The sequence below is a fragment of the Nerophis lumbriciformis genome, linkage group LG06, assembly GCF_033978685.3.
Source record: "Nerophis lumbriciformis linkage group LG06, RoL_Nlum_v2.1, whole genome shotgun sequence".
NCBI classification, from domain to species: Eukaryota; Metazoa; Chordata; class Actinopteri; order Syngnathiformes; family Syngnathidae; genus Nerophis; species Nerophis lumbriciformis.
Window position 1 is genome coordinate 26169500 of NC_084553.2, and position 26732 is coordinate 26196231.

The window sequence follows — 26732 nt, forward strand, 5'->3', positions numbered from 1 at the left end:
CACACACACACACACACACACACACACACACACACACACACACACACACACACACACACACACACACACACACACACACACACACACACACACACACACACACACACACACACACACACACACATTCCGGTCAGGTGGAAGTGGCCAGCAGTCAGGCAATATGACATCTGCCCCACAGGCTCTAAAAATACAACTCTGAAGATTATGGCAATGGCCATTTTCTTTAAATGATTGCACAGAAAGTTTCAAAGACACCAGTTGTCTGTTCATCCCGATTTAATTAGTTCTTTGTCAATGATGACAACAAAATGCATGAACAGGATGAGACATTTTATTGTTTATTGTCAATCAATCAATCAATCAATCAATCAATCAATCAATCAATCATTGTTTATTGTGGGCTATGTTTTTGTCTTGCAATTGGTGCCTTATTATTCAGTTCCACTAAAAGGCGCACTGCAAATACACCTGGCCTTTTCTTACACTGTGCTTATTCTTTATATCTGTCCCAGCTGACTGGTCACCAACCAAACACAGGTAAACCACATAAGTAAAGCTTATTATTTGTATCTCTAGATATGACCTGGGGGAAAGATGAGGCTAGAGGGAATGAAGTGGTCATCAAAAGAAAGCAGTACGTGAACATAACCATGCATAAAGAATACCTGGTGAAAGGCCTATGATGGAGCGGTTAGACAGCGTGTCATGGCCGTTCATCTTGAAGTAAATAGGGATGGAGTTGAGGATGGCTTGCAGGTACTTCTCTTGTTCAAGGCTACTGGATGAATCAGATGACGATGCAGGCGCTGGTTTAGAACACAGTTTGTCATTTAGACGAAAACATATTTTGCATTAAAAAAAGGCAATATATTTGCATCTCTTGCATACACTGACACTCAGTCTCACCTGTTGAAGAGGGGTTCTGTGACTTAAACAAGCCCACAACACTCTTGCCATGGAAGCCTCCTGAGCGGAGCAGCACAGCTTTAGTGTGGGGATGTTTCCAACACACGACTGGCAGACGGTTGTGTCTGTAGCAACGTGCCACTTTGTGTAAACTGCTGTCTTGTATGGCCTGGGGAACCACCAGTAGCCCTGGGTAACTGAGGCAAAAGCAAATACAACTCAGGAGAGTAATACAGAGCAGCGTATGTGTAACAGGTTTGGTTTGAACTTCATTTAACAAGCCAAACACTTGTCTGTCACTTTACAGAGGACTTGTCATTGGACATTTGGTGTGGAGGTGGCGTACCTGCAACAGAGAGAATAAAGCCTATTGACAGCTGTGATTCTAAACTGCTCGCCCGATTTGGAGCGGGATGAGCTGGCTGTGATAGTGCCGAAGCCTAGTCGCTGGTAGTCACGGAAACAAGACTGCTCCACCAGCTGCTCCATGGTGGACTTCTCAGATGCTCTCAAAGTGCTGCTGGATGGTGGCTCTCCATCATCTGATACTGAAGAAAAAAGAAAATATTGCATTGATGCTAACATTTCAACTTCAATATATTAATTTCAAGAACACAAATCACATAAGTATACATTAGGGCTGGGTATAATCCATTAATTGATCATCAATAATTATTTCAATTGCATGGAATTGATTGTTGATGAGTCCCAAATTGAAGACACTGAGGCAAAATGGAGTGCACTACTTGGCTGCAACCCCCAGAGGCACTATTGATTCAGTCAAGATTTTCAGTCTGAAGCGCAAAAAGACATCATAAACAAGTGTAGAACATTCTAAGACATTCCCCAAAACCATTAAAAACAGTTAGAGGAAAAAAATAACATCAATATCAACAAATTACATTTTCCCTATCAGTATTAAAGTGCATTCCCATGTCTATTGTATTTACTTGCATTATTCCTCTTACTTGAAATGTCATCCTCATCATGCCAAGTCATTCTGCTTCCTCTGTCATTCCTCTTTAGTGTGGTCTGGCTTCCACGACCCATTGTGATCTTGCTGGCTCTTTTGGCTCCCTTGACAATAGTTTTGGAAAGCGTTCTGCTGGGACAACACAGCAGACAGCAACTCAATTTACATGTTTTTCCACACATAAAAACTGTCCACCACCTCTAGCTGAGCTAAAACAGTACCAGATTTTCAAATACGATTCCCTACTGGAATGCACATTCAGTTTTGTAAAATACTTGACAACCCTATGAGTTGGTGGAGATAACCCACAAACCTAAAGCCAGTGTTCCTCTCTTTTTGCTTTGGAAGGATAAGCTGAGGCTGAGTTTGCCCTGCAGCAAATGCAAAGGAGCTAAAGATGGATTGTGGGTAGCGGATCCTCTGCAGGTGCTTCCTGAACATCTCCACCACCTCAGAGCTCACCTCTTCGTCGAAAGCCACCTTTATTAACTGCAACACATTTTAAACAAACCTTTCCTAAACAAGCAAGGGCAGAACAATATTCATGCATAGTGCTGTGTATGTAAATTGTGGTAAAATAAGGAGAAACATGCAGTGTGTTGACCTGAAAGGAGGCAGAGCGGAGCTGGAGACCTTCCTGCATATTCTGCTGCAGCTGGTTCTGGATGCTGATCTTCTTTTCTTTGGTCAAGGTGGATACTGGGAAAGCTCGGACCACTGCCTGCTCCCCCACTGAACACACAACCAAGGCTCAGGTACCTCAAGCAGTAGAGCCTCACATGACTGTATTTTGCCTATTATATTCTACAATAGTATTTAATGATGCTTTGTTGTATCACAAAAGTAGACATAGTGAAATTACCTAGTGGGTCATGGGGGATGCCTTTGAAGATGATGCGGTATGTAGTGAGGAAAAGTGCTCCTTCTGCTGGTAGGATGTGTGGCCCCCCCAGTAGGCCTCCGGTGGCTTCGTCCCTGCCATCAGGATCCAGAAGGACCCTTAGCCCCTCTGACACAAACTCCTCTCCAGGAAGCAGCGCTGGACGTAGAATTTTAGGCTGATAGGAAGACATGTAAAAAAATAAACCCCAGAAACCCAACAAAATGCTACTAGATGTTGATTCCTGTAGTCTAGTATTACAGTATCAAAAGTAGAAACATACACTATATAGACAAAAGCACGCACACAGTAAGTATTCCGACAAAAATGAAAGACATTTAAGCGCTAAAAGGAGGACTAACTACATGTTCATCACTTTTTGCTTTGTGTCGGTCCAATGATCACACGTCCAAATACTTTTGTCTTTATAGTGCATGCATCAGCTGAAAACTTCAGTATTGCAAATGCTTCAAAATAATTATAATGGCAAGTCAATGTTTGATGTGTTTTAGCTTCACATGCAAGTCACCTTCGAAAAACAAGCAAGCATACAACGCCTTAGACAGCATTTCAAAACAACTTGACAAGAGGCACGCAAGAATTCATAACATAATTATTTTATTTTATCATGTAATTTCAAAATAAATCTAATTAAATAATAAAAAAAAAAAATCTTAATCCATTTAAAAACATGGGCTATCTCGCATGCTCACTTCCTTGACTGGAAATAAAATACATTTTAGTTTATTTATTTTGTAAGCTGCAGGCATTCATTGTTTTGCCTATTACTTGAGGTTGATTAATATATTGCTGCAAAAAACACATTCAGCACCTTAGCAGCCAAATAGAAAACCCTCAAGCATTCACCACCATAAAAATCTAAAATATAAAGTGAAGTACCTGATGGGTACATTTTATAGCATGCAGGCTTGTCACACTGACACACTAACCAGCTTGTGTTGGGATCATAGCAGCTTTGGAACCAGTCTCATAACTCTGTTGTCAGTTTTCAACTGTTGAATTTTTCATTAATATATGCCAGGGTTGCGTACTTTTAATGTTATATTCCTTGACTAAAGGCCTGATCTACTAAAGGTTTGCGAAACACGTGCAAACTTGATAGCACACGCAAAGAAGATCTACAAAGCTTGTGCGCAGAGGATTGCGTCTCTTAAGTGAGCAAAATAGAGAGCGCAATTAATTTAGCGCGTCTGTGTTCATTAATATGTAGAATATATGTTGGTTATCAGAGTGCCCACAATACTAGGAAGATATAATGCAAATGTAATCATTTAGCACATGCAATATCCCGTCTCCGCTCGGGATGGTTTCCTGCTGACCCCACTATGGACTGGACTCTTACTATTATGTTGGATCCACTATGGACTGTACTCTCACAATATTATGTCTGACCCACTCGACATCCATTGCATTCGGTCTCCCCTAGAGGGGGGGGGGGTTACCAAATATGCGGTCCTCTCCAAGGTTTCTCATAGTCATTCACATCGACGTCCCACTGGGGTGAGTTTTTCCTTGCCCTTATGTGGACTCTGTACCGAGGATGTCGTTGTGGCTTGTGCAGCCCTTTGAGACACTTGTGATTTAGGGCTATAAAAATAAACATTGATTGATTTAGACTAAAACTGTAGTGGGGGGCGCTATTTTGCATTTATGTGCAAACTGACAGTTATGCCTACATGACTGTGAGAAGAAGAGGCGAGCACGCTGCAAAGACAGCTAGAAAGAGAAGCCTTCATCTTATGTGTGCATGTCAGTATATGGACTGTCTGCAGAAATAAATAATAATAGACACATCGTCTATTCAGCAATATAATTTTATAGCTGCTGGATGACTTAAGGGGCTGATTTAAAGCAACTGAATTGAAGCGTTTTGGTGTCTGCTTGCGTTTTTTTCTCTCTCAAAGAAGTTTGATTTGTCATTTAGTAAATATAACATATCACCTATATGAAAAAACGGCTTACAACATAAATTTTCTTGCGTTTGGATCATTCCAGACGCTTGAATGTTGGGTCCACTGCTTTCCTGCAGAGTGCAGAATAGTCTGTCTTGATTGCAATAGTATATGGCAGAAAAGGTGGTAAATGTTGTAGATGTGCTTCTTGTTTAACACTGCAAGACAGCACAGGCTGGAGAGCATGATAACGTGAATGTGAAGGGAAATGAGTGTGTTCAAGGGCACAATGCTGGCAGTAGGGGTGCTCAAAGATCAATTCACATCTAAATTGCGATTTTTATTTATTCTGATTATAAATCAATCCATAATTTGAGAATTTCTTTAAAAAAATATTCATAAATACAGAATATATGTTTTGATTAAAAACATTTAACAACTAATATTGATATTATTACTGATACACTTGCTTTTATAAAATGTCTAGTTTTGTATTTGTATGTCTTCTCAATTGCTTTGTAAATTTCTAAAGTATTGTAAAGATAGGATTAGGTTGGAGTTGCTTTATTTTCAAATAGATGTGACAAACTAACATTTGTCACAGAATGTTAGTTCACAATTAGATTAACTAACATTCTCTGATTTTTGTAAGTAAAATATAAAAAAAAAATATTAAAAAAAGTTTTTTAGGCCAACACTGCGCGTCTATGTCATACAACAGCAGCCAAGAGGAGCTTTTTGAAAAGGTTGTATTAAATTTATACACCAAATAATACAGTATATTACACGAATCGTGTTGAATTGAGAATTGCTTCAGAATCGAATAGTCACCCCAAGAACCTGAATCGAATTGTGAGGTGCCCAAAGATTCCCATATCTAGCCGGTAGTACAGGCAAAAACTTAATTTAAATAAGGTGCTGTCCCACTTTTGCACTTGTTATCAAATATACATGCGGTCTTAGTAGATCACACGCAACATGCCCACTAATAGTACCCAAAATGTTATAGTTTTCACATGCTGCTGAGCGCGTTATTTGGATCGTAGTAGATCAGGCCCTTAGTGTGTAGGGAGAAAAAGACAACTGTACCAGCTTATCATGTTGTTCACATTGTGTGTATATGTAGTACAGTCAGTTGCCCATTGAATGTGTCAAGCAAAGCCAATCACTCTCATTCAGAGAGTTAACTGGGACCCCGAGATATCCTCTTGTTGACTCACTCAGTTTGAACTTGCTAGAGTTGAACATTGGTCCAATAACCCTGTTCAAACTCGGTCAGAGGTTTTAAAGAGGTATTAGACTGCATATTAAATGCATTCCTTGCATTTTCTTTTAAAAAATCAGTGCTGCCATTATAAATACTCTGACTCGTCATGAGGCCGGTGTTATTGTTGTTTGGATACTTTTTAGTATTTGGCATGCTTCTTGCAGCTAGCAATCCAGCTTGGAATGAGCCACAAAGTTCAGCAGACAGCTCACCACAGCTTCCAGGTTGGTCGCAAGGCAGTACTGGGATGCTGTTTGTCTGTGTGTACAAGTGCGTTCAACAAGGATTACCACGTTTTGGCAGGAAAAGTAAAAGTACAGCAGGGTTCAAAATACCGAGTCACATATTTACAAGAACACAGTCTTTATCTTGCTGCACACTCGCAGGAAACAGAATAAAAGCCAAAAGGGTTGAATTCACAACTGTGTGGTATTAGTCAGATTTATTTGCCACCAGTTTATTTAACCTACCTTAATTCCCAATTCACTACTACTATCGATTTATTTTGCCTAATGTTGGAAACATTTCTTTTGATATTCATACTCTTCTTGTTGGTTGCTGATGTACTAATGTATTGTTCTTAATTTTGTCTTTTTTTTAATAGTATTTAATTGTGTTGGGGCAGTCTTAGGAGCATTGGTTCAGATTGAGCCACATTTCATAAAATGTTATACTAGTACATTTATCGAAGACATTTCCAGGGTCATGCCATGCAATATTGAGTATTTCTCACCTTCTGAATGGGTGGTAATCTCCTGCTCTCCCTGTGAACTGCCTCAAGAGCCTCTATTTGCATGGCAACTATGCCTGTGGGTCAGAGGATGAGGTCAATTACCTGGCAGCCAGCATACCAGTGCACACACAGAAGGGGTACAGGAACATGTACCGTACTTACACACAGTCACACAACCAGTGTGTGTATTTAGAGGATTTAAGGACATTTAACAGGAGTTAATCAGCTCAGAGGTGTTACTGAGAATACACACCAGCAGGAGTTACACTGCACAAAGCTGAGGGAATTAGAACAGCAGCTGCGTGAATGAACATGGTGCGTGACATACCTGGGATCATGCTGTGGAGGTTCTTGATGTGTTCCTGGGTTACGCCGCTCTCTGTACACACTTTGTCAATGAAGCGAGCCACAAATCTGACAACAGAGTTGGCCACGTCGCTGTTCTCCGAATCCTCAAACCCACTTTCTGTGTCAAAGCTCTCAGCAACGCTGCCGGCGATGCTATAAACGGTAAATGATGTGATGAAAAGCATGAATATCCAAGGGGAGAAGCAGGAGCTGTGTTGACAAAAGCTAGCAGCGAGCCTGGCACATGCAACGTGTAGACTAGACTTAGACTTCCTTTTTATGTTCATTCAAATTTGAACTTTACAGTACAGATAAGCACACATTTTTGTTGCATTAGCTCATGGTAGTATAAAAAAACAATAAGGTGCAGATATAAATAAATAGATTACTGCACAGATAAATATATTGCACTTTTGCATATGCATCCACGTTCATGGATGTATGTTATATTGTCTTTATACTCCAGCGAGTTAATAAATTTTTATGATGTGTATTGCTGGGATTAATCTATTGTCAGTTGGAAATGTTTCACATGAAGTAAACTGCCGTCTTAAATCCTCACTAGTGAGTGGCAGGGTCCAAATGTCCTTAAAAACAAACACATTTAGAGTTAAAATGAAAAAGCATGCTAAGGGCTTCAAAAAGTCGTTGAAACGGGGAGAATAACAACAATCCTAAAAAACACATCAATTTCAATTGGGTCCTTGCAGTGCTCTGCTGCTCGGGCCCCAAAAACAAATAAGAGCAAATATATACATAAACAAATTCTTAGTTGTCCTCTCTTAAATTTTAAACAAATAATAAAATGTTACATATTAAGGGAGTTTTAAGAATCAAATACTGACATCTGGGGGAAGAAACTGTAGATACCATGCACATAATATGCGAACATTGTGTTCTCCTCAGTGTTTTTGGCAACAAACTAGCCTCTTCAAAAAATATTTATTTCCCAGTGCACAGGAGAAATCCGAGTGATTGTTTGGTTTGGGTTGAGTACAGAACAGGCTTATTGATGACACCCAAAGGGCTGAAGGTTGCGTTATTTTGTGCAGTAGCAATGTCTCGAGAGCAGCTCAGACTGAATGCGAACAGGATACGGAAAACATATTGAGTACTATTTGGCACACGTGAGTGACTTCCATTACCTCCACCCTAACACACACTTCTCATCACTTTGACACTGGAACACACCCATCCAAACCAGGAGATATTACTGTTATGACCTCTTCTAAATAACACTGATGGATGTACCTTACATGTATTCAACAATACTCAATACTTCTGCTGTACAGCAACCAGTGATTGGAGACACAACACATTACCTATTAGTTTAACACATCAATTTAACATCACAAAATAACGTACAGTGTTTCCTCTTAATTTTCTTAATTTATCCTCAGGGATTAATAAAGTATTTCTGATTTCTGATTCTGATTTTTAATAATTGCAGAGGTTATGTTTAGGATCCCACCATGGTAAGGATTTTTTTGAAAAGAAGGGACACTTTTTATTTTATGATTTATATGAATATTAAAAATAAATTAAAGTGTTTATAAGCCCCTTCACACACTCTATACAGCGTTCACACATTTATAAACACTTCCTATGCTCTTAAAATACTTAATACACTGATATAATTTATATATTAAACTTCAATAGGTACTCAAATCTCAACATACTCAATAATACTTTAAAATCAGCAATGCACTAGACCTCAGCTAGTGAAACCTTTGTATGCTGACCTGTTGGTAACGATGCTGTTGCTTCCGCTTTCCCAATCAGTGGCAGGCGTGTTGCGAAGCAATTTGTTCTTGCTTGTGTCCAAAGGAACAAGAAGGTAGACCATGAGGCTGGCATAGTGGATGGCCTGGCTGAACACGGTGCTCTCCTCGTTCTTCACCAGCTCCTGCTGCTTCTCTTTGCTCAGACTTGGCCACAAGCGCAGCTGCTCGGCAGCCAGGTCCATAGCCGTCTGATTCTCTCCTCTGCCCGCCACAGGCACTGTGCCCACATCCTGAAATGTTCAATGTAATTTTTTTGGACTCCCATACTTGCTGCTATTACTAAATCAGATAGCTGGTCAGTATGAAACAGTTGAAAGTAGTGTATTACATATTTTACATGTCTTCTTTTGTTAATTAAGCAATTAACTTACAAAGCTAGATTGTTTGAAATGCAACACTCAAATGCTGCAAACTCTTCCGTAGTTTTGTTGTAAACAAGTAAAAAATATATTTAGATAAATAAAACACATGATCCTTTTAAATTTTATTTGTACCACAGAATTAAACAACTTATATGTGTCTTAACATGTCTAATCCAAAGGATCAATGATTAGAAAACACCTAAAGCCCTCTCTAAACAGTCATGTTTAGTGCGGCCAGGTTTAGGGGGCTGTCTTGTGTCATCCAAATGCATTACTTCTCACACTGCCCCTTTCTCCTGCGGTAGTAGTAGTAGGTGATGTGCACACAAAAGTTTGGATCTTTGACATTATAGTTGTTAAAAGTTGTCGCTGGCGATAAAAGAAAACGGTAGAGCTTCAAAGTCATTGGTGGAAAAAAAAATCAGATTTGAGAGTGTCTTATGCAAACAAGCACAATATTTCTTACCTTCATTCTGGCAGCAATGCCCCACTTTTCCTCAGGGGTGTTGAGATAGAGCGCTCGGATCTGGTTTTGGACCTCGCTGTAGAAAGTGGCCTCCCAAAACTGCTGGTTGGTCCAAATGGGGTGGTCTTGAATACAGGTGTAAGCAAATTGGTTCACCCCAGCAACCAGTTTCTGCAAAAAAAAACACCTACCGTAAATTAACGACACGTTACGCACACTCTTTGATTGGTTACTTTTCACATTACAGCAACTACAGGATTCAAAAGATGTTATTACTGACAATAAACATTTAAATCTATTTGTTATTTTGGTGATTAAGAATATGTACAGTATGTTTAGGGTACCCTAACTAATCCAGACACAGTACAAAAATACATGCAGTACAGCTATTCATTCCTAAGAACCAGATAATGTTTTTGTCTGAACCAATTATACAAAAAGGTGACTATTTCTATTTAATCATGTATTAAAAAGATGGATGATGATTGGTGTTATCTCGTGCATCCACATACAGTATCTAATTTACTTTATCTGTGATGACACTGACAGCTGTTCATGCCTAAAAGAAGTGGAAAAACGTGAATCAAATCCGCCATGACTTAAAAGTGAAATCAATCACTGAATTGTAACCTGTGGAAATATAAGGATGTGTAAGTGGTCTTTCAAACTCTGGGGTATTTCGAAACAGTGCTAATGTCTTTAACAAGTGTGGCCTGAAGACTAAAGCACCTGCTGATTGCACAAACAAACCGGGAAGGGAATGTGTGATGCTTGGCTTCAGGCATTAAATCTGGCTGACAGGGTGGAACACTACAATGTGATGTAGAAGAACCCCTCAAAACATACTACTGTGAGACAAAACGTTGTCCATGTCAATGTCGTCACAATGTAAATACCAGGGAAGATTAACCTCTGACTTCTTTCACCCCAGAATTAGACCCTATGCCGAGATTGTCATGTTCACTTCAGCGATTATTTCCTAATTAGTTGTTATACAGTGTTTACAACATGGCTATTCAACTTTATTGTTCTAGGGGCTACATCTCCATTAAGCTAAGAACTGGGGGCCGGCTTCTCCCTTCACTATAATCCTTACTTTGTATATTACTGAGAACCAGCATCCTCTACATATTCAGATTCCAGAATATGTAGAGGTTGGTGGTTCTCAGTAATATATATACAATATATATATTTGTCTATTAATTTTGTCAGAATTACTAAAAATAACCCTATCTACAGTATATAACAGGAGCGCTCAGCTGTTTTTAAGGACCTATTGCTAAAAAGATAGTCAAAGATCCTCTACATGACAATACTCTAACTTTTTAGGAATCTGCTGCAAATATGTTAGTCTCTTCCAAGCATTTTGAACTGAACTCGCGGGCCGATCTGGTGTTATTTCCAGGCCGGATTTGGCCCCTGGGCCGCCAGTTGAATTTTTTTGAATGATTTACAACTGGCAGAATTAAATCAGCTTCATTATCAGTATGATGGGCCTGAAGCCACTCCAACAACCAATGTATTATGCGTTTCTTCTGTTACATAAGCAACGGAGAACTTACTTTCCGAGAAAAAGAGATGGACAAAACAATTTCTTATGCTGATGCAATGTGATACACAGAAATGTACAACTCTATGTAATACAAAGTGGTCGTAAGTTCGCCCCAGCTAAACAAAGAATCTAAAACATTGTGTTCCTGCTTCAGCCTTTTTTAAATGAATTGTTCCTTCTACATTTTGTAAACTGATGGAGGTACGGAGAAGGTCCATTTACTACAGTGTATACTGTATATTGTATGAAACAAGTGATTTATATTAAAAAGGACCCGATTGATAATGGGAGTGGTTTTTTGTCCTTTTCCATACTCCACATAACAAGATTACACCATTACTAAGAGATCTACGGAGCCCCTAAAGGGACATGGATGTTTTGGGAGATCTCGCAATACTTTTGCGAGATCTCACAATACTTTTTGGGAGATCTCGCAATACTTTTTGCGAGATCTCGCAAAAGGTTTTTTTCCTATGTCAGTAAACCGGAAGTAAAACAGACACAGCGATGGTGAACTGGAAGTGAAACAGACACAGCGATGAAGGAGTGGGAGCATGCGGGTTGCATGTGCTCTGTTGTGGGGCCATAATATGATTCTATGTCTTTATATGTTAGGCCAATACTAAAATAGAAATCATTAAACTTCTCCCACAGATGATGGGTAGGCTCCTCCATCGCTTTGTCTGTTTCACTTCCGGTTCACCATCGCTGTGTCTGTTTTACTTCTGGTTCACTGACATAGGAAAAAAACCTTTTGCGAGATCTCGCAAAACATTTTTTTCCCTCCATGTCCCTTTAGGGCAGTGGTTCTTAACCTTGGTTCGATCGAACCCTAAAAACTGCTTTAATGTGCAACCTAAATCAACAATGATATGAATTTAAGCAAAAAAAAGAAGAAGAAAAACCTCCAAAAGTATCTATGCCTCACCTGGTGTTTAGTTCACCGCATGTCACTGAAGTCTGGGGATATGTGCAAGAGGGGTGAAATATATATATATATTTTTTACATTTAAAGCACCTCCTTGTGGCCTACATAACATGCAATGGTGGTTATTTTGTCCAAATTTTGCATTGATTTTATTTTACAGACCATTTTCAATGCGCTGACCGTCTCTTTCTGGATGCGCCATTTTGTAGGCATTCTTATTTATGTGCTTCTACTTCAACTGCATCTTCTCCTCATTAGCCATGTTGTAGTTTTTAGCGCTTCCATATCGAGTCTACTGACAGATATAAGTTAGAACTATACACTACTTGTATTAGAAATGGCAACAACGGAGGATGCATGTGCATGGTAGGAGCCAGTCTACCCCACAACAAGAGGATAGAAAAAAATAAGCTGATTGAGTACAACGTCGAACTGCAAAGGCTGACTCGCGCAAAGTTCTTTGGGTAAATCTCTACCATACAGTATATAGAAATATCCGCTGACGTCACAAGTGGGAAAAACGTCACAAATTGGGCAAATTCCATACGGCTCATTTGGAAGAAGTATGAAGGAAGGCAAGACTGTTTTTTAAATATGTCTGCAATACCTCTATGATTTGATTTAACATTTTCGGGACTTATTCAGATCCTAAATATACAAAAACAGGTAATAGTAGGTAAGAAAAGTTAGTTTTGCATAATTGGTCCCCTTTAAGTTACAAAACACATATGCTCAGACATTGACATTGAATATATGAATGAAACTGCCATAAACAGACGCCAATACAAAGAGCTGGATAGTCCTTCAGAAGCTCTGGAACAACTTCCTATACTGCATGCAAAGGGTCTAAAAGCAGATGTGTGAGTGTCTTTATGTGTGGGGAGTGCTGGTAATGTGTCTATTCTGTCTATACTCAGCCTGGGTGTGTTTTTCTGAATGCCGAGATATGTGCAGGTCATTTTGACCCAGGTCATCGCTTCTTAATACAGTGAGACACTCACAAGACACTAATCAGACAGGTCAGGGGAAACATAATGGAAGAGGGAGGAGAAAAAAAACAAGGAAGTAAAGTTGAAGGAGAAAGGGGGAGTATACTACTATCTGACCAATATGGCTGAGTGACTTGACTCATTTAAAGGTGGAATGTTGACAAAGGGAGCCAACACCCACCAAAAAAAGCAAGAAAGGAGAAACTGCTGTGTGTAAGTCAAAAGCAAAAGGGCTATCAGGATCTAAGATATTGTTTAGAACTTTAGTGGCCATGATCCCGAGGTTCATCAAGGTTCTTCAAGCATCAACTGGAGATCATCACACAAGTCAAATGTGTATCGCAAAGAATGAGAGATGGTACATGTTGTCACTGAAGTGGCTGAACGTTAGTGCAGGCATGTACTGAGCCTGTTATGTTGTAACAAACGCACCCACGTTCTCAGGGTGTTGAGGAGTCGCGGGTAGGACCTGATATTCAGCTGGGAAAGTATTAAACAATAAATGATAATAAACAATAAATAAACGAAAAATATATAATATTAAATATATAATATTCAACACAAATTAATCACGCATTAATAAATAACTCTCCCCTCTCATCCATGTAACCCGCCAATACAATGACAACACCGATGCACAGTTCACCCCGCAAAGTTTATACAATAAACGTATCCCTCAGTCTCCAAAGTCACGTACATGACATGCACGTAAGGTTGGAAGCTGCAGCTTACTTACGTTACCGCACATCCAACACAAGTGGTCATATGTCTTTTATTTGTTGTTTTATACATTCCCAGCTGAATATCAGGTCCTACAGTCGCCGTGACTCCTTAATTACTGTTTTGGCAGCGACACTCGGAGAACGTGGGTGCGTTCGTTACAGAGTGGTGGCTTGTACAAGAAAGCGGGGCTTAGTATATCATTGGTATCAGCTAACTTTATTTTGTTGTTGTTTACTGTTAAGCATCTCAAGGGGAATACAAGAATAAAGGGAACTTTGTATTGTAAACAAAACAAATTCACTTTTAACTAGGGATGTCCGATAATGGCTTTTTGCCGATATCCGATATTCCGATATTGTCCAACTCTTTAATTACCGATATCGATATCAACCGATACCGATATCAACCGATATCTACAGTCGTGGAATTAACACATTATTATGCCTAATTTGGACAACCAGGTATAGTGAAGATAAGGTACTTTTTTAATAAAATTAATAAAATAAAATAAGATAAATAAATTAAAAACATTTTCTTGAATAAAAAAGAAAGTAAAACAATATAAAAACAGTTACATAGAAACTAGTAATTAATGAAAATTAGTAAAATTAACTGTTAAAGTTGAGTACTATTAGTGGACCAGCAGCATGCACAATATTGTGTGCTTACGGACTGTATCCCTTACAGACTGTATTGATATATATTGATATATAATGTAGGAACCAGAATATTAATAACAGAAAGAAACAACCCTTTTGTGTGAATGAGTGTAAATGGGGGAGGGAGGTTTTTTGGGTTGGTGCACTAATTGTAAGTGTATCTTGTGTTTTTTATGTTGATTTAATAAAACAAAACAAAAAAACAAACAAAAACAAAAAAACGAAACCGATAATAAAAAAATAATACCGATAATTTCCGATATTACATTTTAACGCATTTATCGGCCGGCCGATATTATCGGACATGTCTACTTTTAACTCCTTCATAGTGAGCAGTGTAGCACACACACACACACCTATTTTGTCACTACTTTTCTACATACATTTTAATACATGCATATTGATACTGTCATGTCTGTGTTGATCATGTTTTTGTTTTAGTCATGTTTTGTTTTGTTTAGTTATTGGACTCTTTAGTTTCTGGTTGTTCACTCCCTTGTTTTGTCACCATAGCAACCATTAGTTTTCACCTGTCACGTCATGCACCTGTTTCACGTTTTGAGTCACGCACCTGTTTTCACTAATCATGTCTGTAGTATTTAAGTTCATTGTTTTCAGTTTGTCTTGCTGGCGACATCCGCATTTATGCTCTGCACACTATTTATCCTCAAGCCATGTTCACAGTCCCATGCCACAATAAGTGTTTTGTACCGTGTTCTTAGTTAATTGCCTTTGTGCTATAGTCTTTTTGGTTTCATAGTTTGTTCTCTGCCACTGTGCGCGCCTTTTGTTTGCTTCTTTAGTTTGTGCCTTTTGTTATAGTAAAATTAAATATGTATTCACCTGCAAGTCATATCTGGTCCAAATCTTTTGCACCTCGGGAGAACAAACCACGCCAAAGTCCAAGTCCTGACAGATGTCGCCAGCTAGAAAGTTCTCCCGCAAACGTTTTGGATGAGGCTTCTTGGGCGGTCCTGCGCGTGATGGAAGAGGAAACTCCGCGCTACTCCTCCGTGGAGTACAGAGACTCCATTTGGTCCCAGGACTGCGGAGACACAGCGCAGTTCCGGAAGCGCCGCTCCCGACGAAGGACGTCAGGAAGAACTTCCGCGAGCCGGCAGGACACGCCCCTCCCACAAGCCCCTCCCCCTCTGGGCGGAAGCAAGCAGCAGCCAGCCCGGCTTCGCCCTGATGACGTCAAAGACCAGGATTTTTTTTTTCTGAATTCTTTTTCTTTTTATTCTCCGCCCCCCAGGACTCAAGCCACACCCATGTCACAATTTTTTTTTTTCTAACCCACAAAGTCCCAGGTAGAAGAAAATAGACTTTTTGGACAATTTAAAGGGAGCTCCCGGCTGGGGCCGGGAGCTGTGCTGGTGGGGTGGCTCAGCATCACCATGCTAAGCCGCAACCTCCGTTTCGGCCACCACCACCGGTCTTTCAGCCTGCCAAGCCGCAACCCCCAGCTAGGCCACCTCCACCTGCACCAAAGCTAGCACCTGTCGCTGCACCACGGCTAGCACCTGTTGCCGCACCAAGGCTAGTACCTGTCGCCGCACCAAGGCTAGCACCAGCTTCACCACGCCAAGACCCACCACGCCAAGACCCACCACGCCAAGCTCCGGTACCAGCTCCACGACGCCAAGCTCCAGTGCCGCCAGTCGCAGCTCGACGCCAAGTGCCGCCAGTCGCAGCTCGACGCCAAGTGCCGCCAGTCGCAGCTCGACGCCAAGTGCCGCCAGTCGCAGCTCCACGTCAAGTGCCGCCAGTCGCAGCTCCACGTCAAGTGCCACCAGTCACAGCTCCACGTCAAGTTCCGCCAGTCGCAGCTCCACGTCAAGTGCCGCCAGTCGCAGCTCCACGACGCCAAGACCCAAACCAAGACCAAGACCAAGACCCGCCACGCCAAGACCAAGACCCACCCCGCCTAGACCAAGACCCGCCATGCCTAGACCAAGACCCGCTATGCCAAGACCAAGACCCGACACGCCGAGCTTCGCCGCCTGACGCGCCACGCCGAGCTTCGCCGCCTGACGCACCACGCCGAGCTTCGCTGCCTGCTTCATCTGCAGCTTCCACGCCTGCCACGATGACGACGCGCCTGCCTCCTCGTCGGCCACGGATATGGCCTCTACCTGGTCGCCCGCCACGCCAAGTGTGCCCACCTCCCAGTCGGCCACGAATGTGGCCATTCCCTGGGCGCCCGCCTCGCCTGCTGCAGCGGCGTTCCACTCGCCGCCGCCACTTGACTTTGCCCCGGTGGATGCGGGGACACGTGGTCTGGCGACCCACCGCCATGTCCCCCACCCACCCTCCCATGATTATTGATCATTCTTTTTTTTTGTTTTTTATGGACATCTGGTATCTGTTCTTAAGGGAGGGGTTCTGTCATGTCTGTGTTGATCATGTTTTTGTTTTAGTCATATTTTGTTTTGTTTAGTTATTGGACTCTTTAGTTTCTGGTTGTTCACTCCCTTGTTTTGTCACCATAGCAACCATTAGTTTTCACCTGTCACGTCACGCACCTGTTTCACGTTTTGAGTCACGCACCTGTTTTCACTAATCATGTCTGTAGTATTTAAGTTCATTGTTTTCAGTTTGTCTTGCTGGCTACATCCGCATTTATGCTCTGCACACTATTGTGCAGAGCATATATAGGGGGGGGGGGGGCACAGGTCCGGTGGCCATGGATGAAGTGCTGGCTGTCCAGAGTCGGGACCCGGGGTGGACCGCTCGCCTGTGCATCGGCTGGGAACATCTCTGCGCTGCTGACCCGTCTCCGCTCGGGATGGTGTCCTGCTGGCCCCACTATGGACTGGACTCTTACTATTATGTTGGATCCACTATGGACTGGACTCTCACAATATTATGTCAGACCCACTCGACATCCATTGCTTTCGGTCTCCCCTAGAGGGGGGGGGGTTACCCACATATGCGGTCCTCTCCAAGGTTTCTCATAGTCATTCACATCGACGTCCCACTGGGGTGAGTTTTTCCTTGCCCGTATGTGGGCTTTGTACCGAGGATGTCGTTGTGGCTTGTGCAGCCCTTTGAGACACTTGTGATTTAGGGCTACATAAATAAAGATTGATTGATTGATTGATTGATTTATCCTCAAGCCATGTTCACAGTCCCATGCCACAGTAAGTGTTTTGTACCGTGTTCTTAGTTAATTGCCTTTGTGCTATAGTCTTTTTGGTTTCATAGTTTGTTCTCCGCCACTGTGCGCGCCTTGTTTGCTTCTTTTTTTTGTCCTTTGTTAGTGTAAAAAATAAAATATGTACTCACATTCCCGTCTCGCCCGAGCCAACTTTCCGTTGCCTTCTGGAAAAACTAAACCCATGGACCAAGTCATGACAGATACATACAACAATAAAAACTCACACATAATTAATTACATTGGAGCAAAGTCAACTCGCAGTCAGCGCCTGATGGAAGAAGAGGAAAGACTTGACGGCACTGAGGCAGCCCAGGACCCAACTACGCCCTTTTGACCTCTTCCGCCATGTCACCACAAGGCCTAATCAAAGTGCTGTTTCTGAGCTGAATAGTTTACAAGAATCTATGTATTTTGACCAGTCCGGACAGGACGCGGCAGCGGGTGAAAAGGCTGGTGTGGAAGCAGGAGCAGTCATGGAGCAACTTCAGATGCTTCAACAAAGAATGGACATTCTGGAGAACAGACTCAAGGAAGCGGTGGACAGAACCCTTAACTGGGAGAATGGACTGAGGGCAGCGACGGAGGCCATTGCTGAAGAGGTGAAAAGCTATGTGGAAATTCAACCAAGTTGTCGTAGCATGCCTGAGTCATTGGAATGAAAGTTGGTGCGAGAAACTAAAAAAGACTGTTGCTAAAACTCGACTGTCTAGGCGACCAGCTAGCTTCTTCACCCCTGCAGCCGCTATATTAGCCAGCCACCACCCACCTGGCATAGACGTCACCTTCCCTATTACACATTCTGTCACCGCCAGAACACCTATCAAAATGGAATGTCCCCAGTTTGGAGAGTCCAGAAGCTTCTCCGACGTCACAGACTTTATTGAAGAGTGTGAACATTTTCTGGCACTCTGACGTCTGAGTTGACGCTGAGCTGATGGGAACACTAAATGCCGTTCTAAAAGGTCCTGTAAAGAGTTGGTGGTTGGCAGCCCGCAGAAAGATAACCAGCTGGTCTACATTTAAGAAATCCTTCCTTGAAGCCTTTTTGCCAACCAACTACCAATCGGAGATTGAGATGCAGCTGCACTCCAACCTTCAAACCCCTAATCAGAGCTAGCAAGATTTTGCATATGATAATCGTGCCCTCTGCCTGAAGTGGAGAACTAACATGGAGGAAGACAAAATTGTGCGCCGCATACTCGTTGCCTGGAATCCCATGTTGGCCAGTGGTTTGCGGGGCATCGTGACCACAGTGAAACAGTTGGCCAAGGTGGGCTCCCTGATTGAACGGGATTTGAGCTACACAACAGACTATTGGGAGTCGTGTCCAGCAGTGCAACCCGTGGAGCATGGGCCAAGTCGAAGTGGGGTAGACCTCGCTGCGCAAGGGCGAACAATCCCTCTTGGTGGTTCCCATTAGCATGCGCGGCTCCAAAGGAAATTGAGTCCTCGACTCAGGATGCACCTACCTACTGATGACGAGTCATTTGTTGTGGAAGGCTGTGAAGGAAGAAGGCGAAGTTCTGGAGCCAAACGGGGTACCAAAGTTTCTCATGGCCAATGGATAAGTCAACAAAGCAGTTGGAAAATGCTCCTCTGCCTGCATGACTTCCATGACACCCTAGAGGTTCACATGATGGCTGATGAAGCAATGTTTGGCCCACATCTTACCAAGATGGCAGACTTCCTGAACGTTTTAAGGTGTGGGTTACTGAGACTTTTGTGTGCGTCCCGTCATGGTAGACGTCTCTTGCTGTTTTCATGTCGATACGTAAAACTGGTAAGAGGGGCTATATTTTCTTCAAATTTTAAAGGTGGCTCTAGAGATCTAATTTTGGAATTTAATTTTCAGGACCCCCAAGATACATATAATAATTCTGAACTAAAAGTTTGTCTATTTATAAAAGGCATTTGACATGTTCAAATTATGGTGTTTTTTTTTTTTTTTGGGGGTGGGGTTCCATCCATTTACTACCGCTTGTCCCTTACGGGGTCACTAATTAAAATTAAATAGATTTTAATTCATTCCGATGGGTGGGGTTGTATTGAAATACAGGTGTTTTGAGTTATGAGCTCATTTGTAGAACAAATTGAGATCATAAATTGGGGTAATTAAAAGGTATTTAAAGGGGAACTGCATTTTTTCGAATTTTGCCTATCGTTTACAAACATTATGAAAGACATGACAGATGGATTTAAAAAAAAATGCATTCAAAAATTTAACAAACATAAATAAACGTGCGCTAACAGCGGAGCAAATGGGAGGCCCTCTATTCCACCCACAAAATCCAATAAAAAAACATTCTAAAAGCGCCAACCATAGGTCCCCAGCCAGGTCCAGGGCCGCGTATACTTAAAATGTTCAAAATAAGTAAATATGAAATATTATAAATGTGCCCGTTTCTACATAAAAACATTAAATGTTATTATGAATGTGCCCGTTACTACAGAACATGCACACTTACATTATGTATATAAAATCCTAATGGAGGTGTTTGGATGTTTTTTTAAGGGCTTTATAGGTAGAATTGAGCGACTCCCATAGACTCCATTGTAAGCTGACTTTTGATCGCATTTATTTAATATTTAGAATGCAAAAAAATAAATTCATCATCATATCTTTCATAATGATAGTGAAGTGATGATAGTGATAAGCAACATTTAAAAAAAAGTGCAGTTCCCCTTAAAAGGTATTTTGTCCTGGAGTTAGAAAGTCAGAAACCTAAACAATCCCATCCTGATGGGACATAACTGTGTAAAAGCATGATGTACAAATGTAAATGTTCCAAAATAAGGTAAACATAGATTAGGTAAACCAAAAGTGGACATTTTTAAAATAATAATTCCGGTAATACGCATAATTATTGTACTTATTTATTTTTAAATGAGTCACTTTTTGCATGAAGTGGAAAACTGGCTGAATTGACTGCACAATGTTTCAGCTGGGAAAGTCATCAAATTTGCTTGGGGGCTTTTAATTTTTTCTTATACATTTACTGTGGTGGCACGTTAACATAGGTACATTATATGCAAAATACAAACCCCGTTTCCATATGAGTTGGGAAATTGTGTTAGATGTAAATATAAACGGAATACAATGATTTGCAAATCCTTTTCAACCCATATTCAATTGAATGCACTACAAAGACAAGATATTTGATGTTCAAACTCATACACTTTATTTTTTTTGCAATTAATAATTAACTTAGAATTTCATGGCTGCAACACGTGCCAAAGTAGTTGGGAAAGGGCATGTTCACCACTGTGTTACATGGCCTTTCCTTTTAACAACACTCAGTAAACGTTTGGAAACTGAGGAGACACATTTTTTAAGCTTCTCAGGTGGAATTATTTCCCATTCTTGCTTGATGTACAGCTTAAGTTGTTCAACAGTCCGGGGGTCTCCGTTGTGGTATTTTAGGCTTCATAATGGGCCACACATTTTCAATGGGAGACAGGTCTGGACTACAGGCAGGCCAGTCTAGTACCCGCACTCTTTTACTATGAAGCCACGTTGACGTAACACGTGGCTTGGCATTGTCTTGCTGAAATAAGCAGGGGCGTCCATGGTAACGTTGCTTGGATGGCAACATATGTTGCTCCAAAACCTGTATGTACCTTTCAGCATTAATGGCGCCTTCACAGATGTGTAAGTTACCCATGTCTTGGGCACTAATACACCCCCATACCATCACATATGCTGGCTTTTCAACTTTGCGCCTCTAACAATCCGGATGGTTCTTTTCCTCTTTGGTCCGGAGGACACGACGTCCACAGTTTCCAAAAACAATTTGAAATGTGGACTCGTCAGACCACAGAACACTTTTCCACTTTGTATCAGTCCATCTTAGATGAGCTCAGGCCCAGCGAAGCCAACGGCATTTCTGGGTGTTGTTGATAAACGGTTTTCGTCTTGCATAGGAGAGTTTTAACTTGCACTTACAGATGTAGCGACAAACTGTAGTTACTGACAGTGGGTTTCTGAAGTGTTCCTGAGACCATGTGGTGATATCCTTTACACACTGACGTCGCTTGTTGATGCAGTACAGCCTGAGGGCTCGAAGGTCACGGCCTTAGCTGCTTACGTGCAGTGATTTCTCCAGATTCTCTGAAACCTTTGATGATATTACGGACCGTAGATGGTGAAATTCCTAAATTCCTTGCAATAGCTGGTTGAGAAAGGTTTTTCTTAAACTGTTCAACAATTTGCTCACGCATTTGTTGACAAAGTGGTGACCCTCGCCCCATCCTTGTTTGTGAATGACTGAGCATTTCATGGAATCTCTACTTTTATACCCAATCATGGCACCCACCTGTTCCCAATTTGCCTGTTCACCTGTGGGATGTTCCAAATAAGTGTTTGATGAGCATTCCTCAACTTTATCAGTATTTATTGCCACCTTTCCCAACTTCTTTGTCACGTGTTGCTAGCATCAAATTCTAAAGTTAATGATTATTTGCAAAAAAAAAGGTTTATCAGTTTGAACATCAAATATGTTGTCTTTGTAGCATATTCAACTGAATATGGGTTGAAAATGATTTGCAAATCATTGTATTCCGTTTATATTTACATCTAACACAATTCCCCAACTCATATGGAAACAGGGTTTGTACTAAGATATCATTGACACCCACTCATCTCTTGATAAGAGCACCCATTTTTAAATATTAAATGCCAGAGGAACAACTCCTTAGCAACTCAACAAAATATCATTCACCAGATTTAACAAAGGTTTGCATACAAAAGCTTGCATTAAACTAAGATAACCTTTACCACCAACAGACATTTAGTTCCATGCATGCAAAATACAGATTTTATGAATACTTTGCAAATCAGTTTCACCTTTACTTCTATCGTACATACATTCGCATCATGCATTCTTAAAGAGGACTCGGGGGACAAATAAAAGCTGATGTGTTTGAGGAATGAACAGAGAATGTGGGTCAAAAACATCAGGTGTTCAGCTTCACCATACGGAAACAAACTAAACACACACTGGCTTTAGTGAGCAAGGATTTTGTGGGAGCAGTAAGCTGTGGTATAAGGGAATATCTTATGTTCTCTGGCCTGAATAATATAGAGGCAAGGGAACAGTGCTACCAACAACGTGCTACCAACATTCATTTTGTGTTGTTAATGTTGTACTTTAAGATGCAAGTGTTTTGGTGAAAATAAAGTCATTTCTGCAGAGAGAACATAATATTTCTGTCATTAAACTGCTTTGTCATGTTTTTTTAGTACTCAAATTTCCCAACAACATAGCCAAATGTTTTACATATTGACTTGTTGGGTTCTGCAGCGTTTCACTAACGCAACAACTTTCCCATTTCTGCATGCGCGACCAACTGCCCACAAGCGTTGCCGAAGACGTTTCAGGGATTTTGAGTCATTCTGTTCTGCAGATGGCTTAATAGTGACTTTTTTTAATTGAGATTAATAATGATTATGTATTTATCTGCCTTAGTGCGTTAATTTTGACAGCTCTAATATACATATATAAGTATACATATACATATATCAATATTAGGATGTTCGGTTGTTACAAATCAATAACTAATAATCTTACACATTTCAATCAACTCAATGGCATTGCGAACATTCATTAATAGTCAAAGAAGATTTGGAACACCTGTACATCAGATATTTTAACATGCTTCTTTTTAGCAAAATTTAGTAGATTTAACATAAGGCAAACTGATATAACAAATGACTTAGATTTAATGAAAAATTTATAAAGATTCAGAAGTCTTGCAAAACGTCATATATATGTAAGAAATAAAAGGAATCCCCATCCCTGCAGGAAGAACACTTAACTTGCACACATGTCCCAATTGTGCTGAACTGGGCTTTTATTTGGTTTGGTTTGGTCATTGATCACAATCTATTCTATTTTGCTATACATTATATTTGATTTATAATTTATGCCTATGCAATTTATAACCTTATCTATATCATATTCTATAAAATGTTTATGTACATACCATCATTCTTGTAGTAATCACTGGGCTAAATCTGGGACATCGGGTACTAAATTTCGTTCCATCTAATGCGTCTCATGTGTGCTGGTATGACAAAGTTCCTTCAATCCTTGAATTCATCTAAGATGCTAACTGACAAGACCAACATGGATTTGTTTAGCTATAATGCCCATCATTGTATTTGGCAAACTAAAAGAAATCTGGGCATATTTTGCAGTAACAATACCTAGACATCTTTAAGTCAACCTTGGGCATACCGAAGTATTCAAATGACATTTCTCCAGCATCTAAAGCTTGGAATAATTGGGTCATGCAACAGGACAATTATTTTCAAAACCACACAAAATGCAACACAATGTCTGAGAAACAAAATAATCAAGAAGTTACAATGATCAAAGTTCATATCATAATCCGATTAAAAATGCTGTGTATGGACCTTAAAAAGAGCCTGCAGACATCAAAGTACTAAAGCAATGGAACAAAGTATATTTTTACACATTGCTTCTACATTTGGTGGGTGCGTAAGTCGACCACGAGTGTGCCAAGAAACATGCCAAATGTTTAGAGGGATTTATGATTATCAGATGATGTTGATTAGATTAATGCCCCATTACAAATATTTGTTTTTGTTGTGGTTTCACTGAATGACCTTTATACCACTGCACCAGTGATTACAGAATCTTTTTGGCAAATTCCAACCTGACCTCACTTTAACTTTTTACCCGCTGGTAGAAAAACTCACACAGCATGCTGCTTGTTCCAAACAAAACATGTAAGAAATACATTGCTATATACTGTTATATTGACTTTTTTATAAGCCTTCATTGCTCGACAAGAAATCATTTGTATTTTATAGACTTAAACAGCAAGAAATAACTCCACTGTGGCTAATGTTCAATAATAGATATTCATATAAAACCGCACATGCTCAGAAGTCTTATAAAGCAGCAGGGAGCTATGACATGATTTACTGTACTTTCGATTTACTTTTTTCTCTTCGTTTAAGAGTGTTACATCAGCCTGCAGCATGTGAACACTAAGTCATGTGATGCCCAAGTACAACCCAAGTTCTCGTCCAACTTATCAGGGTGAAACACTGGTACTGCCACAATGCCAATTTGGACAGTTGTGTCTGTCCCTATAGCAACAAACAGTGGGTACATATTGTAGTGAGCTTGTGAATTTGGCAAACAAAGCCCCAAGTCAGTTTACACTTTGACATTGACAGGCATCGCTTTACCACTCAATATTAAACACAATCTTAACAAATTTTAAAGTAAGGTAAAACTTTTTTTTTTTTAATTACAAAACAATTTTGCTTTCTTTTTTAGTAAAAGTGAATAAATCTCACTTTGATCCTATTTCATTGCGCATCTGACAAAAGACAAAACTGACAGCCGAAAAGGCACGCAAGTTGAGAAAGTAGGGGAAAACTCAGGAGCTGTAAAATCTCCGTCAAATTAAACAGAGAGCCGCAGGAAGCTAAAGTACTTGACATCAAGGAACGGGACAAATACTGAAGATGACAATCTCGACTACAAGGAATTAAAGACACAACTCATACAGACTCGATGCAATGGAAGTCAACAATAACTCTACAATAGGAACAGATTATGCCAGAGTACAATATAAATACACAACAGTCATTGGCTATCACCAATAAATTATTACTTTATGTATATCTATAGGTCAATTATAACGTGTTCATTTAAGTCAGAATTTCCAGACCAGTACGTATATTTACTCAAATTTGCAAATATCTTAGGGGATTATATGTGTGTGTGTGTGTATATATATATATATATATATATATATATATATATATATATATATATATATATATATATATATATATATATATATATATATATATATATATATATATATATATGTACACACACACACACACACACACACACACACACACACACACACACACACACACACACACACACACATATATTTATATAAACGACAAAATAGAGGAAAACACAAATAAGCCATGTGAGCTCTGGAAAATTCTTAACAACCAGCTTCCTGGTTGCAGCCAGAAACTTAAAACCACACTCACCAACATCAACATCAAGGAGGGTGACTCCCTCATTACAGACAAAATGGAGGTAGCAAGCAGACTCAACACCTTTTTCACCAGCATAGCCACAACTCTGGTTGACAAGCTGTCCCACCACTCTTGTCGTTTTGGTGTGGAACACATTAAAGCCTTCTACAGAAAGCTAGGAGTAATCAACAACAATTTCAAGTTAGAAATGGTCTCAGCTGACAAGGTGCTTAATAAATTGAGCGCGCCCCACCTAAACAAGGCCACCGGCCTTGACAATATTCCCTCCAGATTCCTCAGGGACTCTGCCACCACCATTGCTCCTATCATGATACACATAATTAACCTCTCAATTAAACAAGGCCACGTACCCAAGGATTTCAAGATAGCAAGAGTAACCCCCCTTTTTAAAAAAGGTAGCAAATTACAACCTGGTAACTACCGACCTGTTTCTATTCTCAGTTTCATTTAAAAAGTAATGGAAAAAATAGTTTATGAACAGGTCGATAGATACCTTGCTACTAATAAACTCATGTACAAATTCCAATCCGGCTTCAGAACTAACCACTCCACTGACACATGCCTTCTCTATCTGACCGACCACATCAAACACGAGGTGGACGCGGGAAAATACTGCGGCATTGTAATGCTGGACCTTCAGAAGGCCTTTGACACCGTTAACCACGCTATACTGTTGGATAAGCTCAGAGCAATCGGATTTGATAAAACCTCATCGAGCTGGATGAAATCTTACTTGTAGGGGAGGAAACAAGGAGGTAGAGGTGAACGGCAACATGTCCGCCCCCCCCTCTCAGTAAGCTGTGGAGTCCCCCAAGGCAGTATATTAGGGCCTTTACTGTTCCTAATACACGTAAATGACATGTCATCAGCATGCGACTGTGAATTATTCCTGTTTGCGGATGACTCGGCCCTGCTGGTATCCGGCAAGGACAAGTCACAGGTGGAAAAAATCCTCAGTGCTGAACTCCTTAGTATTTGCACCTGGCTCGCTGACAATAAATTACCGGTATCCATACACTTAGGTGAAACC

General features: G+C 40.6%; 1 protein-coding gene across 4 annotated transcripts in view; it reads right to left on the bottom strand.

The window, feature by feature from the left end:
- sbf2 (SET binding factor 2) overlaps window positions 1-26732 on the bottom strand; it is a 245236-nt gene that overhangs the window by 20103 nt on the left and 198401 nt on the right. For 2 of the 4 annotated variants that reach the window (XM_061963987.1, XM_061963989.1), the window contains exons 18-28: window positions 9633-9803; window positions 8763-9034; window positions 7001-7173; window positions 6673-6746; window positions 2742-2937; window positions 2484-2611; window positions 2193-2368; window positions 1875-2008; window positions 1253-1454; window positions 907-1103; window positions 666-806 (exon numbers count right to left, since the gene is read on the bottom strand). In XM_061963987.1, the coding sequence (XP_061819971.1) occupies window positions 666-806; window positions 907-1103; window positions 1253-1454; window positions 1875-2008; window positions 2193-2368; window positions 2484-2611; window positions 2742-2937; window positions 6673-6746; window positions 7001-7173; window positions 8763-9034; window positions 9633-9803 (1864 nt within the window). Of the gene's footprint in view, window positions 1-665; window positions 807-906; window positions 1104-1252; window positions 1455-1874; window positions 2012-2192; window positions 2369-2483; window positions 2612-2741; window positions 2938-6672; window positions 6747-7000; window positions 7174-8762; window positions 9035-9632; window positions 9804-26732 lie in introns of all 4 variants that reach the window. The other 2 variants (XM_061963988.1, XM_061963986.1) reach the window with 1 other exon arrangement.